The sequence below is a fragment of the Acomys russatus genome, chromosome 26, assembly GCF_903995435.1.
Source record: "Acomys russatus chromosome 26, mAcoRus1.1, whole genome shotgun sequence".
Classification (NCBI taxonomy): domain Eukaryota; kingdom Metazoa; phylum Chordata; class Mammalia; order Rodentia; family Muridae; genus Acomys; species Acomys russatus.
The window spans coordinates 12,172,041-12,189,034 of record NC_067162.1 but is presented as its reverse complement, the minus strand read 5'-3'; the positions used below and the strand labels follow the sequence as shown (position 1 = coordinate 12,189,034).

At 39.6% G+C, this 16,994-nt stretch overlaps 1 protein-coding gene across 1 annotated transcript in view; it reads left to right on the top strand.

Annotated features, from left to right (window-relative positions):
- The window catches only part of Itfg1 (integrin alpha FG-GAP repeat containing 1), a 129,925-nt gene that overhangs the window by 15,746 nt on the left and 97,185 nt on the right, over positions 1–16,994 (top strand). The window contains exon 6 of the mRNA XM_051169049.1: positions 15,305–15,399. Coding sequence (XP_051025006.1) covers positions 15,305–15,399 — 95 coding nt within the window. The remainder of the gene's footprint in view (positions 1–15,304; positions 15,400–16,994) is intronic.

Genomic DNA, 16,994 nt, shown 5'->3' with positions numbered 1-16,994 from the left:
CCTGAACTGACTTCCTTACTTCACTTACCTCCTGTTACTTGAGTCCTCTGTGATCACTGCTTCTTTTGGAAAGTAGGACTCCAAAATCTTTCAGCTGTTGCCTTTTCTTTGGTTTCCAATACTGAAGTGTTAGCAGAGTGTAGTGGTGTCATGCTGGCTTGTTTCCTCCTACCTTTCATTTTCTGTTGTTGTGTCTCATATATGACATTGAGATGGATGTCTTTTTGTTGGACATTGAAGATTAATTGTTATTTTCCCATTCATGTATTTATATGTCTTCCTAGTGAGGTGCCTTTGGGGATTTGTTTCCGGTTTCTAAGTTAAAGGCAAAGCCAACTACAGGAGTGCAAGCAATGATTTGACAGCAGTAAAATACTGTTCACTTCCTGCTTGTGTCCAGTCATCAGAAGCAGAAGCCCAAGGACTGCTGGGAAATGCACTCTATCCATACTTAGCACTGAAGGTGCCAATAGTAAAAGGTGCAGGGCAGAGAAGAAGGAAAGGGAGGAATTTATGAGTGAGAGGGAAAATATATGGGTTAGAACTATGAGAAAGACTAGGGAAAACGTTATAGAGAAAATGTATGAAAAGAAAAGAGGGCATTGAGATGGCCCCACTGATGTAAGTCCTTAGCACCACGTCTGAGGACATGACTGTGATCCCCAGGACTCATACTGGTAGAGAGAGAGAACCAACTCCTTTGACCTCTACAGTCATATTATGGCAGGCACACCCTCCCAAAATAAGTAAGTATAGGTAAAAATTAAAAGAGAACAGCTATTTAAAAATCAATTCAGATAAGATAAAAGCAAAAACAAAATGAAAATGGAATACAAAAGTATAAATTTTAAAAATAAGTTTAAAGGTAAGAAATGAAATAATAGGAACTATTATATTGTCAGTTAATGTTTCTTCCTGGTTAGAATGGTTTTTCCCCCAGCTCCTTGGTTCTTTCTCTGTAGGTTGCTCTGTAGATTAGGAATACCAATCGCAATAGCTCAGTCAAGTTAAATCTATATTTCAATGCTGAAAGGTGTTTCTATGTCCCACGTTCTGACTTTCTTTGTACAGTTGTTTCTTCATTCCTCCTGGTGTACTGGGGAATCACACTCACCTTGTAGGATTTTATGTACCCAGACTCTGGGTTATAAGCCCATATGTGACTTCACCTTTGCCACTGGATGTGTTCTGCCTGCTCGGATCCTACCTACAGTTTGTGTCTGAAAATACTGGTGCCCACTGGAGAGACTTTGTGATTCCTCGTGCTTCTGACATTCTCATGTTATGGCTTACCTAAGCAGTAGTGAGGTTCAAATTTCCCTATATTCTTCAGACTAGTCATTACAGGGTGTTTGTGTGGAATCCCAGCTTCAGCTTTGCACACTACACTTCTACAACAGCCAGCACTACCCCACCCAATAGTGCCCATTCTGTGATCTTGTTCCTGCAGGCCCACTCAGTCTGTCTTCGTTGAAACAACCATGATCTTATTTTATTTGACGTTAAAAATTCAAATCTAAGTCAGGCACAGTGGTGCACACCTTTAATCCCAGCACTCAGGGATGCTGAGGCAGGCAGATCTCTGTGAATTAGAGGCCAGCCTGCTCTACAAAGCAAGTCCAAGAAAGCTAAGACTACACAAAGAAACCTTGTCTCAGAAAGCAAACAAAAATAAATAAATAAATAAAATCAAAGCCTATAAAACAGCAGAAATAATAGTTTAAAATATAAAATTCCTATATCTCTATGGGCTTTGCATTAAATCAATCAGAAAAATGCTTGAGACTATCATACAAAAGTGCCGTGGCTTGTTTATTTTGATTTCTTGTTAGGTTTTCTCTAATGCTTCTTTAAGTAATATAGCTTTTAAAAGTTATTTTGCCTTTTTAAAAAGTGTGTGTTCATTTGTGTTTCTTATACACTATAAGAATAAGACAACAAAAGGAGATCAAGGGATCCACATCGGAAAGGAGGCAATCAAAGTATTGCTATTCACAGACGATATGGTAGTGCATATAAGTGACCCCCAAAATTCCACCAGAGAACTCCTACAGTTGATAAACACCTTCAGCAAATGGATAGATACAAGATTAATTAAAAAAACAAAACAAAAACAGTAGCTCTCCTGTATACAAATGACAAAGGGGCTGAGAAAGAAATAGGGAAGACTACACCCTTCCAAACAGCCACAAATAATATACTGTGTCTTGGAGTAACTCTATAAACAATCAAGTGAAAGACTTAAGTGAAAGAAACCTCAAGTCTCTGAAGAAAGAAATTGAGAAAGACTTCAGAAAATGGAAAGATCTCCCAATGCTCTTGGATTGGGAGGATCAACATAGTAAAAATGGCCATCTTACCAAAAGCAATCTACAAACTCAATGCAATCCCTATCAGAATGCCTACACAATTCGTTACAGACCTTGGAAGATCAATTCTCAACTTCATATAGAAACAAAACAAAACAAAACAGAATAACTAAAATAGTCCTGTACAATAAAAGATCTTCTGGAGGCATCTCCATCCCTGATTTCAAGCTGAAGTATAGAGCAACAGTAATAAAAACGGCATGGTACGGGCATAGAAATAGGCTTGTTGATTGATGGAATTGAATCGAAGACCCAGGAAAAAACCCACACACCTATGGACACTTGTTTTTTGACAAAGAAGCCAAATCCATACAATGGAAAAAAGATAGCAACTTCAACAAATGGTGCAGGTCTAACTAGATTTCTACATGTAGAAGAATGCCATATTTATCACCCTGTACAAAACCCAAGTCCAAGTGGATTAAAGACCTCAACATAAAACCAGACACACTAAATCTCTTAGAAGAAAAATGGGAAAGAGCCTTGAACTCATTGGCACAGGAGACAACTTCCTGAACAGAACACCAATAGCTCATTCAAACTACCGCGTGCGTGTGTGTGTGTGTGTGTGTGTAAGTGTAACTGAATGAAACACTAGCAAAAGAAATTCTGCACAATTCACACTTAGATTAGCAGCCCAATCTTATTCATCGGGGATTAAACCTAACTTTTGCAGCTTAACTGTTACACAACTATGGATATACCACTTCCTGGGTTTGTTTTACTTAAATTTGGCTAACAACATAGTTTTTAGGAAACTTTCAATGCCTTTTACATAGAGTGCCAAATGCCTTCATAAGATTGTGTTGGGAATCCCAGGGCTATAACCTGGACTAGAGACCGCCCGCAGTAAAAATAACAGAATCACTTTGGCTGTATTAAGTGAATGTGGTCAGCTTAAGCAGTGAGCCCCGTGCTGTTGGCTTGGTGGGGTTATCTGACAGTGAGATGGTAAAACTAGTAAGACAGAGGAGATTGTTGCAAATTATGGCCAAATGAGAAGCTTCAGTTTGTGCCTCAAATTCACTTTACACTGGCTTGAAACCATGTAATAACGTAGCACATTGCTTACAAATAGCACCTAGTTATGAAGTGTTAGACTGTCTTCCACAATTATATGCTTATTGTTAATAGGCATTTTTTTTTTAAAAAGGTACTAAAACTGATGTTGCATAAGCTTTCAGAATAACTGTAGTACTGAAATAAAAACATTGTATCTAAGGTTAATCAAAGGTAAAAGTAAAGCTTATATTCAGGATTTCTCTGGTTCACCAACTGGGTTCAGATACATTTTTGAGTCAAACCCAAGTTTTATACTTCATAATATTAATATAGCTACATAATAAATATATACTTTACCATGTTCTGTTTATTTCACAGTAAAGTATTAAAGGCACAAACAGCAGCCATATGTGTATAAAACTTTCAAGTCTTATGTAAAAGTTTTAATTGGCACATAATGATTGTACATACTAGTGGTGCAATGTGATTTTTTTTGTCCTTTTATATAATATGTAATGACTACATTAAAATATTTATTAAATCCATTACCTCAAACATTTTAATTTTCTATTATTTCTTTTATTTTTTTGAGATTATAATTATATCATTTTCCCTTCTCTTTCTCTCATCCAGCCCCCCCCCATATATACCTTTTTGATTGCTTTCTTTTATTCATTAATTATAGTTACATACATACATGGATATGGCTATTCCTGAATGCAAAAATATAACCGGTTCAGTCAGTATAAGGTTACCTGTGTGTATGTTTCCAGGCCTATTTGCTACTAGATAAACAATTGTACTCCTCCTTGTAGTTCCTGGTGTAGGGTTGAGGTCTCCCTCTTTAGCATGTCTGTCGTTGTCCTTGCTCAGCTCATGTGTAGGCAGCCATGTTGATGAGTCTTTATAGATCTATGGCTTTATTTTAGGAGACACAATCTCACAGTAAACTGGGAGATCCTGTTCCTCTGGCTTTCCCCATCTTTCCGTCCCCTCTTCTGCAGTGCTCCCTGAGCCTTAGGTTCAGGAGCTGTGTTGTAGCTGTATCAGTTGGGACTAGACTCTATAGCTCTACATTTTGACTGGCTGGTATTCTCTGTACTGGTCTCCATATGCTGCAAAGAGAAGTTTCCTCGATGAGGGCTGAGAACTACACTTATATATGGGCATGAGCTCAAATGCTGAGAGAGCAACAGGGACTTTGCTGGTTTAATAAAGTGGAAGGTTGCTAGGTTCTCCAAGACCCATGAGTTCACTACCTTGAGTAGTTGACTGGTTTTCAGAACCAGACACAATTTCCCATTGTTGAGAGGGCCTTAGGTTCAATAAAAGAGCTATTGTTTACCACCAACATGTGCATGTCACCACTGCAGCCTTACGGTGACTGTGCTGTGCTGCTTGTTGTGGTGGTTCACAGCAGTCTAGCTGGGTAGGACTGTTGATTGCTTTCCTCCTTTGGAAGTTTGTCTTGTATCCTCTGTTACCATGAGAGCTGGTCCTAAGGGCGAAGCCACTCAGTGGAGTTCTAGCTCAGGGAGCACTGGGCCCTGTGTACTGAGCACAGGGTGTCTTCAGCAATGGGGACTTAGCTCTGGGTAACTAAGGGAACATAGCAATAGCATGTAGTGTTTGGATAACCTCTTGGACAACCCTGACCTACAACTCAAAAAAGAGCTTCTCATGCCTACATAGTGCTTGGGTTTTTGTTAAGTGGCTTTTGGTCCTTGGAGGTAGCATTGTCAGCCCAGATGAGAAAATTGAATGTAAACTATACATATATGCCTTTATATATCTATATAAGCTGCTTATTTGTGTGGTAGTATTAAGATAGATAGTTGATAGCGTGATTCCCTAGAGCTTTTCAGATGTTCTTGTTATTTTACCTTCGTTCTTCCCCCTTCTCTATTATCAACCTTCTGCTTTCTAACTGGAGCCACCACCCCCTTTTGTTTTTCCCATTTATCCCATTAGGTCACTTCTACCCTGCTAATCTTGACGATTGCCCCTGTGTTGGGTTGGGTGAGATTGCCCCCCTCGGCTCATATGTTTCAATACTTGGTTCCCATTGGTGGAATTATTTGGGAAGTGTGGCCTTGTTGGAAAGGTGTGTTTTCTTGGCAGTGGGCTTTGAGATTTCAAAAGCCCAGGGCATTACCAGTTAGCTCTCTCTGACTCCTGTTTGCTGTCTCAAGATGTGAGCTCTTAGCTGTTGCTTCAGTGTCTTGCATGCCTGCCTGCTGCCATGCTTCCCACTAAAATGGTCATGGACTCTTAACTTTCTGAAACCCTAAGCCCCCCAGCTGCCTTGGCCTTGGTGTCTTACCATAGTAACATCAAAATAACTACGACGCCTCCCGCTTCCCCCACTCCAGCAGCGGTCTCTTTTCACTTTCTGGCTTTCTTCAGCATATGTATTCACAGCTGAAGATTTGGAATTAGAGCCTCAGATGAGAGAGAACATTGGGCATTTATCTTTCTGGGTCTTGGTTGCTTTACTCAGTATGATCTTTCCTAGTTCGTCCATTTACCTCTAACGTTCATGACTTCATTTTTCTTTACATCTGAGTAGTATTGCATAGTATACATGCACCACATTTTCCTATCCATTCGTTGGTTGAAAGGCATTTAGGTTCATTCCATGTCCTAGCTGTTGTGAATAGTACAGCAATGTACATAGCTCAGCAAATGTCTGTAGATTAGGCGGTCAGGCATTTTAGCAGATGCCAAGGATGCCAAGGAGTGGCATAGCTGGACCATATGTTAGATTAAATTTTAGCCTCTTGAGAGTTCACTGCACTGATTTCCATCGTGTCTGCACAAGTTTGCAGTCCCACCAACAGTGAATGAAGGTTTCCTTTTTTGTTTGTTTGGTTTTTGTTTGTTTATTTTCGTTTTGTTTTTGGGGGGTTTGTGGGAATTTTTTGGTTTTTGTTTTGTTTGCATTTTTTGTTGTTGTTTTTTGTTTTGTTTTTTTGAGACAGGGTTTCTCTGTGTAGCCTTGGCTGTCCTGGACTTGCTTTGTAGACCAGGCTGGCCTTGAACTCAAAGTGATCCACCTGCCTCTGCTTCCCGAGTGCTGGGATTAAAGGCATGCGCCACCACGCCCCGGCGAGGGTTTCCTTTTTGCCAGCTCTCCTCCAGCGATTTTAATCAATATCTTTGTTGAACTTTGCCATTCTGACTAGAGGGTAAGATGAAATCTCAAAGTTGTTTTGATTTGCACTTGTCTAATTACTAGGGACAATGGATATTTCTGAGGTATTTCTTAGGGTGAGTGTGTATGTGTGTGTATGTACTTTTGCGAACTCTCAGGTTCCAGGTCCATTTTAAAATGGGTCATTTGGTTTTTGACTTTGGTGTGTGTGTGTGTGTGTGTGTGTGTGTGTGTGTGTGTGTGTGTGTGTGTGTTCTTTATATATCTTGGATATTAACTTTGTATCAGCTGTGTAGCTGGCAAAGACTCTCTCCCACTCTGTGGGCTGCTTCTTCACCTGATTGTCTCTTTACCTGTACAAGCATCTGTATCTGTTAGTTTTAGAAGATCCCATGTCAGCTGTTGGCCTTAATTCTTAGCATTGGAGTCCTAGTCAGACAGCCCTTTTCTACACTTATGTCATGTAGAGTGCTGCCTACATTTTGTTTGGTTGTTGGTTTGTTTCTAGGAGTTCCAGTGTTTCGGGTTTCACTTTTAGGTCTTTGATCTTGTAGAGTTAGTTTTTGAGAGGTCTAATTTCATTCTTCTGCGTAAGGATATTAGTTTTCCCAGCACCATTTGATGAAGATGCTGTGTGTCCTCCACCTTTTGTGTTTGTCTTCTTTGTCAAATACTAAATAGCTATAATTATGTATTCACATTTGTGTCTTTGATTTTGTTCCATTGGTCCACATGTCTGTGTTGTTTCCAGAGGCATACTGTTTTTATTACTGTGGCTTTGTGGAAGATCTGGTCTATACCTTTGATTTGGGATTCTTCTCTCATCCATGCCTATAATTCAAAGGTTTGGTCTTTTCATGGTGTGCCACATTTCCTGTATGTTTCTTTGCTGTGTTTTAAAAAATTTATTCATTGGCCAGGCACTGGTGGTGCACGCCTTTAGTCCCAGCACTTGGGAGGCAGAGGCAACCGGATTGCTGTGAGTTCGAGGCCAGCCTGGTCTACAAAGCAAGTCCAGGACAATCAAGGTTACACAGAAAGACCCTGTCTCAAATAAATAAATAAATAAATTATTCATATTCCTTACTTATTTTGTCTATAATCCTCCATTTTCTCTTCAAGCTCTGCTATTCGGCCTTTGGCTTGTTTCAACCTACTTGTAAGGCTCTTGTTTGAGTTTCTACTTGAGTTATGGGGATTTTCAATCCCATCTTCATTTCAGCTTGAACGCCTTCAGTCTTCCTCTCTATTAAACTCCATTTATAGATCCTAGATTGTCCTCATCCCCTCCATCAGCCGTATGTTTGTGTTTTCTTGAGCATCACTGGGCATTCCCTCTCCTTAGGCTCTTTTCTTTTTCATCCCAGTTAGTTGTCGCTGTGTCTTCTCCATTCTTTGAGTGTTTTGATGAAGTTTATGATTGCTCTTTTAAATTCTCTGTCCTAGAGTTCATCTAAGCAATTCTCCTTGACAGACATTTCTACCGAACTGGTAATACTGGCTTGATCTTTCATGGTTTTGTTTTTAGTCTTTTTGTTATGAAATCTGAGCACATGAACTTCTTTTGTTCTGTGTGAGATATGGAAGAGGCGGCTGGGGCGGAAGAGAGAATGTCCATGTGTGGTGTGCCTAAACTCTCGATGTGGCTGAAGTAGAATGGAGTCAGACAGACAGGACTGGGGCGCCGTGCGTGATGCTAGCCTGGCCACGCCTGGAGGACTGGGTCTCAATGTAGAGGGCACTTGCGCTATGGGATCTGAGGCAGTGCGTACGGTGTGTAGACTAGACATAGGTGGAAAAGGGTCACACAGACTCACGGAACACGCATGGAAATGGATGCGCAGGGTCTGCCTAGATGGAGAGGGTAGATGTGGTGTTAAGGGGCCTGGCAGGCCTTGCAGACGTGTCCTGGAAGAGTCTTAGAAGTTAGCTGCTCAACAGACACGGATGCCAGACTAGAATTCGGCAATGGATGTAGGACCTGGTCGAGATCCTGGGGGCTGGTCAGGGTCAGGCTGACTCACTTTGCTATACCCTGGAGAAGGTTATACAGGATCTGGCCACACTCAGAGGTTGGATTAGTGTAGGAGGGGCTCGTGGGTCAGATCATGAAGAGTTGTCCTGAAGACTCCTGGAGATTGGTTGCTGAGCAGGGACAGGTTGCCAGACTAGAAAAGAGCACTGGATGTGGGACTGTGACTAGGTATGATGGGTTGAGAGGGTCAGGCCAGCTCACTAGGTTAGTAAAGATTTGGCTGGGTGTGGGGGGGAGGGGGCTGTGGGTCTGAGGAGTCCTGGTGGAAAGTTTTTTTTTTTTAATTTATTACATTTCATTTGTTTGTTGCTTGTGTGCATTTTCGTGCTAACACATGTGTTTACACTTGCTGTAATGTGCATGTGGAAGTCAGAGGGCAACTGACAGGAGTCTGCTCTTTCATCCTGTAGCTCCCAAGAATCAAACTCAGGTCATAAGGCTTGTTGCCAAGCAACTTTATAAGTTAAACCATCTTGTCAAGCCTCAGACATATACCATTTGTTTCCGTTACTGCTACTCAACTCTGCTTTATTTCAAATCTGTTTAACTTTTCATTATGGGTAGAGGTGTATGGGTAAGTGCATGTGAGTGCAGGTGCCTGGGGAGGCCTGAGCAGTACATCAGGTGCCATGGAGCTGGATCATAGGTGGCTGTGAGCCCTCCGATGTGGGTGCTGGGAACTGAACTGGCTGCTGAGCTATTGCTCTTTATTCCTTACTTTTGTCAGTTACTATTAGTTGTGCAAATGGCTTTGTCCTTCCACTATCAGAAATACCTCTGTCCTCCATCTAAGTATGGTTCTGTTTTGAGCCCAAAACCAATAAATCTCCAATTTCTCATTTAACTTTTCATGTTTTCTATATAATATTTTGTGACTGACTTATTAAATCATCCTTCATTTTTACTATGGATTTTATTTGGTGATGTATTGTAGAAACTATTATAGATATTTCTTAGTGAAATAATGTATTGTGCCACTTCAATCTTTTGTGTGAAAGAATATGAAAACTGTGAGATTTAAAACAGAAGTCAAGTCAAATTATCCTGTGGCCTCTTTAGCTTATAATCAGCTTTACTGTGCAGAATCTGCTTTTAAGTGACTATGAAATGATTTGTATTTTCTTAGGATTTTATTGACAGCCTTACCCCTTCTTGTCCTGTGTATGTGTTCTTGACATATTTTATAGCATCATGAAAAGGAATCTGTAAGAATTGGATAAAGCAGATTTTTATCATCATTTCCATGAAAATACGATTTCATTTTCTAACTTTTCTTTGTTCCTAAATTAAAAAAAAAAATTAAAAAGCAAGAAAAACTTTGCTATTGGAAATAAATCATTTTTCCAAAATCTTGTCTATAAAATTAAGCCACACAAATAATGACGTTTTAGTAAATGACTTACTAGTTTTCAAGGGTTGTGCTGTAGTCATGTCAACATCCATAATTCTGCCTCCTGCGGTCCTACCAGGCAATTTGCAGGGACCTATTGGGCCCACTTAAGAGTCTCTGAGATTACAACACTGCTTTATTCTGGGTTCCTTGTGACTATAAGTGGGTGGCTTAAGGTGCTCTCAAGCGTCTCCACCTCATTTTCTCTCACGTCCTAACTCCAACTGTGTTTGTAGCAGTTGATCATTGCCTTCTCAGAAAAGCAGTTTTATGGGGTTTGTCCAGTGAGATTTGATAGTAACAGTTCACCATTAGATTAATGACTGGCTGTCCTGAACAGTGTCCTGCATTAGGCGTGGTTGCTCATGGCATCAATACTACTAGCTAGCACTTGGGCTGCTGAGGAAGGAGAGCCAAGAGCCTAGGCTCTAGTGAGCTCCCAGCCAGCTGAGGCTAGAGAGAGGCTGATCAGAACAGCAATGGGAGCCTGCGCTGTGACTCCACAGGTAAGAGCACTTGCCACCAACTCTCTAAAAAGTCCATTGCTGCCCATGGTGGCTCATACCTGTAACCCCAGTACTTGGAGGCACTACCAAGGTAGCTGGAAGCATCAAGCATGGTCTACAGAGTGAATCACTGTCTCAAAAAAAAAAAAAAAAAAGAGGGAAACTTACTAAATATGAAAGGAAACATACATACAAAGTGGGTTTGAAGGTAAAAGGGAGCATCTGGTCACTTGTTTGTCTTTGTCTTTTCCTCGTCCTTTGGGATGAAAGGCCGCCTTTCCATCATCGTGGACCTGCTCTACAGATGAAGCACTGGCAGTAGCTGACAGGAGCCAAAATTACTGTTTTGTAAATGTCATAAATTAAATTGTTTCAGCTTTTAAACTTTTCACAGTATATTCGTTCCTTTTATTAAAGCCACACTACGTTTTGTGTTTAATGAAATGAGAAAATGCTGTTGTTTCTTATTATTGTACTCTGAAAACATGACCCTAGGCTTTGGGGTACATACATTCACTGAAAAACCATTGTCTTTTATTATACTTGTTAAGTAAATTATTATATTGTATTACAAAAAAAAGAAGGAAGTATCTGAAACTCTCTGCATATTCCTTTCTGTTCCAAACCCTATCTCCTGCTATCTGCTCGTCCTGAATTTCTTAAATAGTTAGCATTCCATGATGAGGTGATCACTGCTAAGTAGGTAGATTAGAAGTCATTTCAAATAGCTGTTACCATAGGCAACCAAAAGCTACCTAGGCATTAATTATATGTAAATTTATCCTTTGATAAATGCTATTCTTTGAGATAAAAGGTGATGATGCCCACAAATTAGAACACTTTGACATAATTATGTTTTCTGTGGGAGAAGTTAATTGAAATCTACAAAGGTCAAAGAATGTTAGTGAGTAAACTTAATATTGGCTTGGAACTACCCATTTTATTTTCATCTCTACCCTTCCTTCCATTTTAATCAGCAGTGTGTAGCGTTAACCTTCAAGAGCAGCTGAACACTTAACATGAGATTACAGTTTATATCTGTTCACTTGCCTGTAAAATATATACCTGCTTCTTATTTCTGAAAGACCGTGATGTGCAATAGAGCAATTTTAAAGATAAGAGAAATAAATTTTATTGTCGTTATAGATTTTAAGTAATTTAATTTTGGTTGAGCCATCCTAAAATGCACTGTCAAAATAAGCAGCAGCTCGTCCCTGTCTCCCCCTTCATCAGCTGTCACAGTGGTTAGTGGACATTGCATCTGAATTCATCTCTAAGGGTTAACTACTTAAGTAATGTCAGAGTAAGGACAGAAGGGCATAGTCAGGTAAAAGTGTAAAGCACCATGAAGAAGTTGAATGTTGATTTGGAATATTAAAGAAAGCAAGAGTATAAATAGCACTTTTTAGGAGTTTCACATTTAGATATCAAGAGGGACTCAGAAGGAAACAGAAGTGATTGCTTTGCCAAGGTTGGATCTCTGACTGCCTAAACAACAGCACCAATGACAGAAGCCCCTGGCTGCCTGAGCCCTTAGGCTTCAACAGAAGGCAGAAAGCTAGACTGTGGGTGGAAGCTGACAGGATGAGAGCTTGGGTAGTTTTATTGTTACAGCAATGAACTCAAGACAAGACTTGTGAATAGATCAAACACAAGTTTGTGCTTAATTCATTCATACTCTGTCACTCTGTGTAGTTAGTTGTTTAGTGATTATTAATATTTAATATTGAATTATTATTGTAATAAATCAACAATTACTCCCCAACCAGTTATATATCCAAATAACCATACAGAGAGAAAGATATATTTAATTAGTCTAGAACACAATACAGAGCAATAATTACTCCATCCTAAACCTCCAAGCTGGTATAGTTTCCTCCCATTCAGATTTCCCACATCATCCCTGCTTTTTACTCATCTCCTAGATCCAGCTCATTCCTCCTGGTGCTTCCCTTGCATCCTTCTTGTCCTTGCTCTTTCTCCTCCCCTCACTGTAACAGGATGTCCCACCCTATACTCTGTATTGCTCACCATTGGCTTGTTGGTTTTTATTGGCAATACAGAGAACAAGTGGTGACATGTTTACACAAACTTGAGACAGGAGATACTTAGACTAAACATCACAATGCAGTGTCCTGATTGAAACTGATAGTGGGGTAGAGGAGGAGGAAGAAGAGAAATAGAAAAGGAAGGAAGGAAGTTAGGAAGGAAAGAAAGAAGCAAGCAAGCAAGCCGGCTAGCTCCTGTCCAGCTAGGCCAGCTGAGACCTTGTTTCAAAATCCCAAACCAAACAAAAAGAAAACCACCCCCACCCAAATCCAAAACAACAACAACAACAACATAGAAATCAAGGCCAGGGGCTGAGGATATGGCTTAGTGGGTAACAGAGTATACTGTTCCTGTGGAGGACCCTAGTTCAGTTCCTAGCACCCACACCAGGCAACTCACAACTGCCCATAATTCCAGCTCCAAGGAATCCTATGCCTCTGGCCTCTGTGGACACTGGCAATCACAGGTACAACACAGAAATATACATGTATTTTAAAATAATAAAAATAAATTTTAAAATAATAAACCAACAACAGGGAAAACAAAAAACTGGCCACTCCAAACAACAAGGTTGCACATCATTGATCCTTAGGAAAATGCAAATTGGAACCACCATGAGAAATCACTTTATCATCACCAGAAAGGTAACTTTAGCAAGCATTTGGCTGCTCAAGATGCTAAACATAATGCTTTCTTCATAAGACTGAACCTGTCAACAGCCAATAAAGGGGGAGAGGCCTTTAGGGGCCAACACCTCCCTGTAGATGGGATTCTGGGAGTAAGAATTACTGTCTTCAGATCTGTATGTATCAGATCTCCTCCTCTTCCTCCTCCTCCTCCTCTTCCTCCTCCTCCTTCTGGATGGGGCATTTTCAATTTTAGTTTTATTCCTTCTCATATAATTCTAGCCAGTGTCAACTTGCCAGGACATAGTCTTTTCACCTTCTTTGATATACAAAAGTTTTTTAATTTCTAATGGTAAAGTTTACCTATTTGTTTTTTAATAGATTATTATTGTTATTTTCATATTTGAGTATATGTTGGTGCATCACATGCATGCCTAGTGCTTGAGGAGGTCAGAAGAGAACATTTAATCCCCTGTAGTTATGGATGGTTATGAACTACCAAGAGGGTGATGAGAATCAAAGCCCAGTCCTCTGCAAGAGTAACTGTTCTTAACCACTGAACCATCTGTCCAGCCCCTATTTGTTTGCTTTTGTCATGTGGTGACTATAGGGGAGACAAGATTTATGCGTCTTTGCCAAGGGCATGGTGTCACATATCTTTAACCCCTGTACTTGAGAGGCAGGGCAGGTGTTTCTCTGTGAGTTCTGTGCCAGCCTCGGATACATAGTGACACTGTCTCAGAAAAGAAAAGATTACATCCCATGTCCATGTTTGCATTTACTCTAGGAATGCTATAGTTTTAGCTTGGAGTATATTTTTACTTTCTATTATACAATATTGTAAAATAGGCTTCAAATCCATTTTTTTCCTCATACTCCAAATAATCATCCTTTAAACCACTTTTATGGGGAAAAAAGAGTTGTTTACTTTCTTATTTTACAAAATAAGCAAGGGCCAATATGAGCTAAAATCATAAATCCTTTAGAAGAAAATAGGTAAATCTTTATGACCTTATATTGTACCAAAAGATTAAGTACTAAAAAAAATAATAATAATAGACAAATGGAGTGAGCTTCATCAAAACTAAAAACTGGTTTACTGAGATCACCATCAGGAAAGTGAGACATCCCTGAGTCTGGAAACAACAATGTCTAACACTTACTATCCAAGTACCTCATATGGATCAATAATAAAGCAATAAAAATACAACTTAAATATAAAGAGAGGATTTGAAAAGTTATATCCCCAATGAAGAACTACAAATGGTCAAGAAATGTCTGTGAACATGCTTGAGATTGTTAGCCATGAGTAAAACACAAAGTGAACCTTCTTGGGTGTGGGCAGATTTTTCAATAATGTGGCGGTATTGAAACAATTCTTCCTTCCTGTGGAAATACAAGATGGTAAAGCCACTTTAGAAAACAGTTCCCATAGTTCCTCACAGGTAAACATAGCCCAGCAATTCCACTCCAGTCAAAAACAGTACCCCCCAACACACACACACACACACAGCCTTATAAATACTATAGCAACAGTGGAAACAGCCCAACACCCATCAACAGATGACTGAGTAAACAGAAATGTTTAGGCATGCATAAAAAGTTCCACCATAAAAACAAGAAGACAGGCTTTGTTTGTTGTTGCTGTTCTGGTCTTCTGAGACAGGGTCCAACTGAGTATCCCTGACTGGCCTGGTATTCACTATGTAGACCAGGCTGGCCTTGAACTCATAGAGATTTGCCTGCCTCTGCCTCCCGAGTGCTACCATGCCCAGACTAGGGATGCAGCTCTGATGCATGCATGTTTCATTGTGAGTAAACTTGACAATGTAATGAAAGAAGCTACATATAGAGTGCCACGTGCTGTGTGTACATTCATACCACGTGTCCTGAGTTGGAAAATGAAGGTGTCAAATTAGTGATTTGGGAGTGAGGAGTGACTAGTACATTTGGAAATTTCTTTTTCAAATGAAAATGTTTTGGACTTTAAGAGAAGTGATAATTTTACTGTGAACACACTAAAAACCTGCTAGATTATATACACTAAATATGTGGTTTATAGTATGTGAAATACAGCTTAATAAAAACATTTTTAAATTATTATATGCTAATAATTTTATACTTTAAAACAAGATTTACTCACCCTAAGAAAATTATTTTCTTTATATTTTAGAAACTTGTCATGGCATCCGGCCTTGCCCACTAAAAGTAAAATGCGGAATCCACATTCACATGCATTTATTGATCTGACTGAAGATTTCACTGCCGGTGAGTTGTACAGAAATTAAATATTCGCTTTGATATACCTAAAAATTATGGGATTTTATATCCATTTAGGAATCATCTCTTAATTGTTGTGTGCTACAAACCTTTAAAAAGTTATAATATAAAGTAAGTAGCAAAAGGTTACTGTACTGGAATAAGAGGAAGTGTTTAGTGTGATTAAAACATTTTTTAAAAACCTTAGTTTCTACAGCTTTTGATGCACGCTTATGACCTCGCAATTTGACTTCTCCATTGCTTAAGAATTTTTGATAATTTGAACATATGTTGCTCAATATTTATTTTCCTTGACATTTAAATGTTTTTACTAATAAAATTAATGGTTGAAAAAATATTCAGCTTGTATACTGAGAAGAGTATTTAAAACTCTTGGTGTGTGTGGTACACACAGTGGCACTGCTCTACTCCAGGCTAAATCTTCAGGCCTGAAATATCTTATTGTGAAAAACTGTAAACATACATTACTGTAAGTTCTACACATTTATCCATCACCTACCTTTAAGAACTATAAATGCTGCATATATGTTGATAATTTTTTAATCTGTGCACCACCCACACTTCTTAACCTAAGAAACTTTAAAGAAAATCACAAACTTGGCATTTCATTTGTGAATATTTCAAACTGTATTTCTAAATGATCAGATTATGGGTTTTTAAAAGGTTATTTTCATTTTGTGTTGGGCCAGTGTCAGATACCCCAAGAATCTCCAGGAGGCAAAACCGATGTAATAGCTCTTGTTTGTGGAGTTTTTTTTAATAGGTCCTTTTCCCTCCCAGCATTCCCAAAGCAGGGGGCTCCCAGCTTGGCAAGGACTCAGTAAAGATACATAAGGGATCTGGTGTCCTAAGGTGACAGGCTGCAGAACAGGTGCCAAGCGCACCGAGGCTCTAACCCTTCTTCTGATCTCTGTCTGTTTGCTGAGGGAGTGTCCCATTTGGCTTTCAGCTAAAGGTCTGTCCAGTCCAGTGCTAATCAGTCCTTTGCTAGGAGAGTGAGGCAGGGCAAGGCCCTTCCTTCTGGTTTCCTTGTCTCAGGGCCCCAGCAGGAAGGAATGTGGTCACATGACTCGGGCTGGGGGAACTTTCCTGCAACTGTACTTACGTTTCTCTGCAGCTGTGTCTTATGACTTGTCACTGTGACCCTGAGATATGGATTTTAATTCTTTGGCTTCACATATGGGTGTATAAGAGTTCTACCTGCATCTATGTTGTGCAGCACATACATGCTAGTGCCCTCTGAGGCTAGAGGAGAGCACTGGGTCTGGAGTTCAGATGATTGTGAGCCACCATGTGGGTCCTGGAACTGAACCCTGGTCCTCTGAAAGAACAAAACTGCTCTTGACCAACCGCGTCATTTCTCCAGTCCCAAGGGTATTTTTTCGATATTTTCATCAGTAGATTATTCTAAAACCAAAGTGTTTTATAATAATAACTTAATAGCAAGTATGAGGTCATTACTCAAAATATTCCTATACACTCCTAAGTGTTTTTTTTATCAAATCAGGAGCTGAACAAAATCGCACAAAGAAGAAATGCTATCAGTTTGCAGAAAAACCACTTGGTCTGAGTCTGTCTTCATG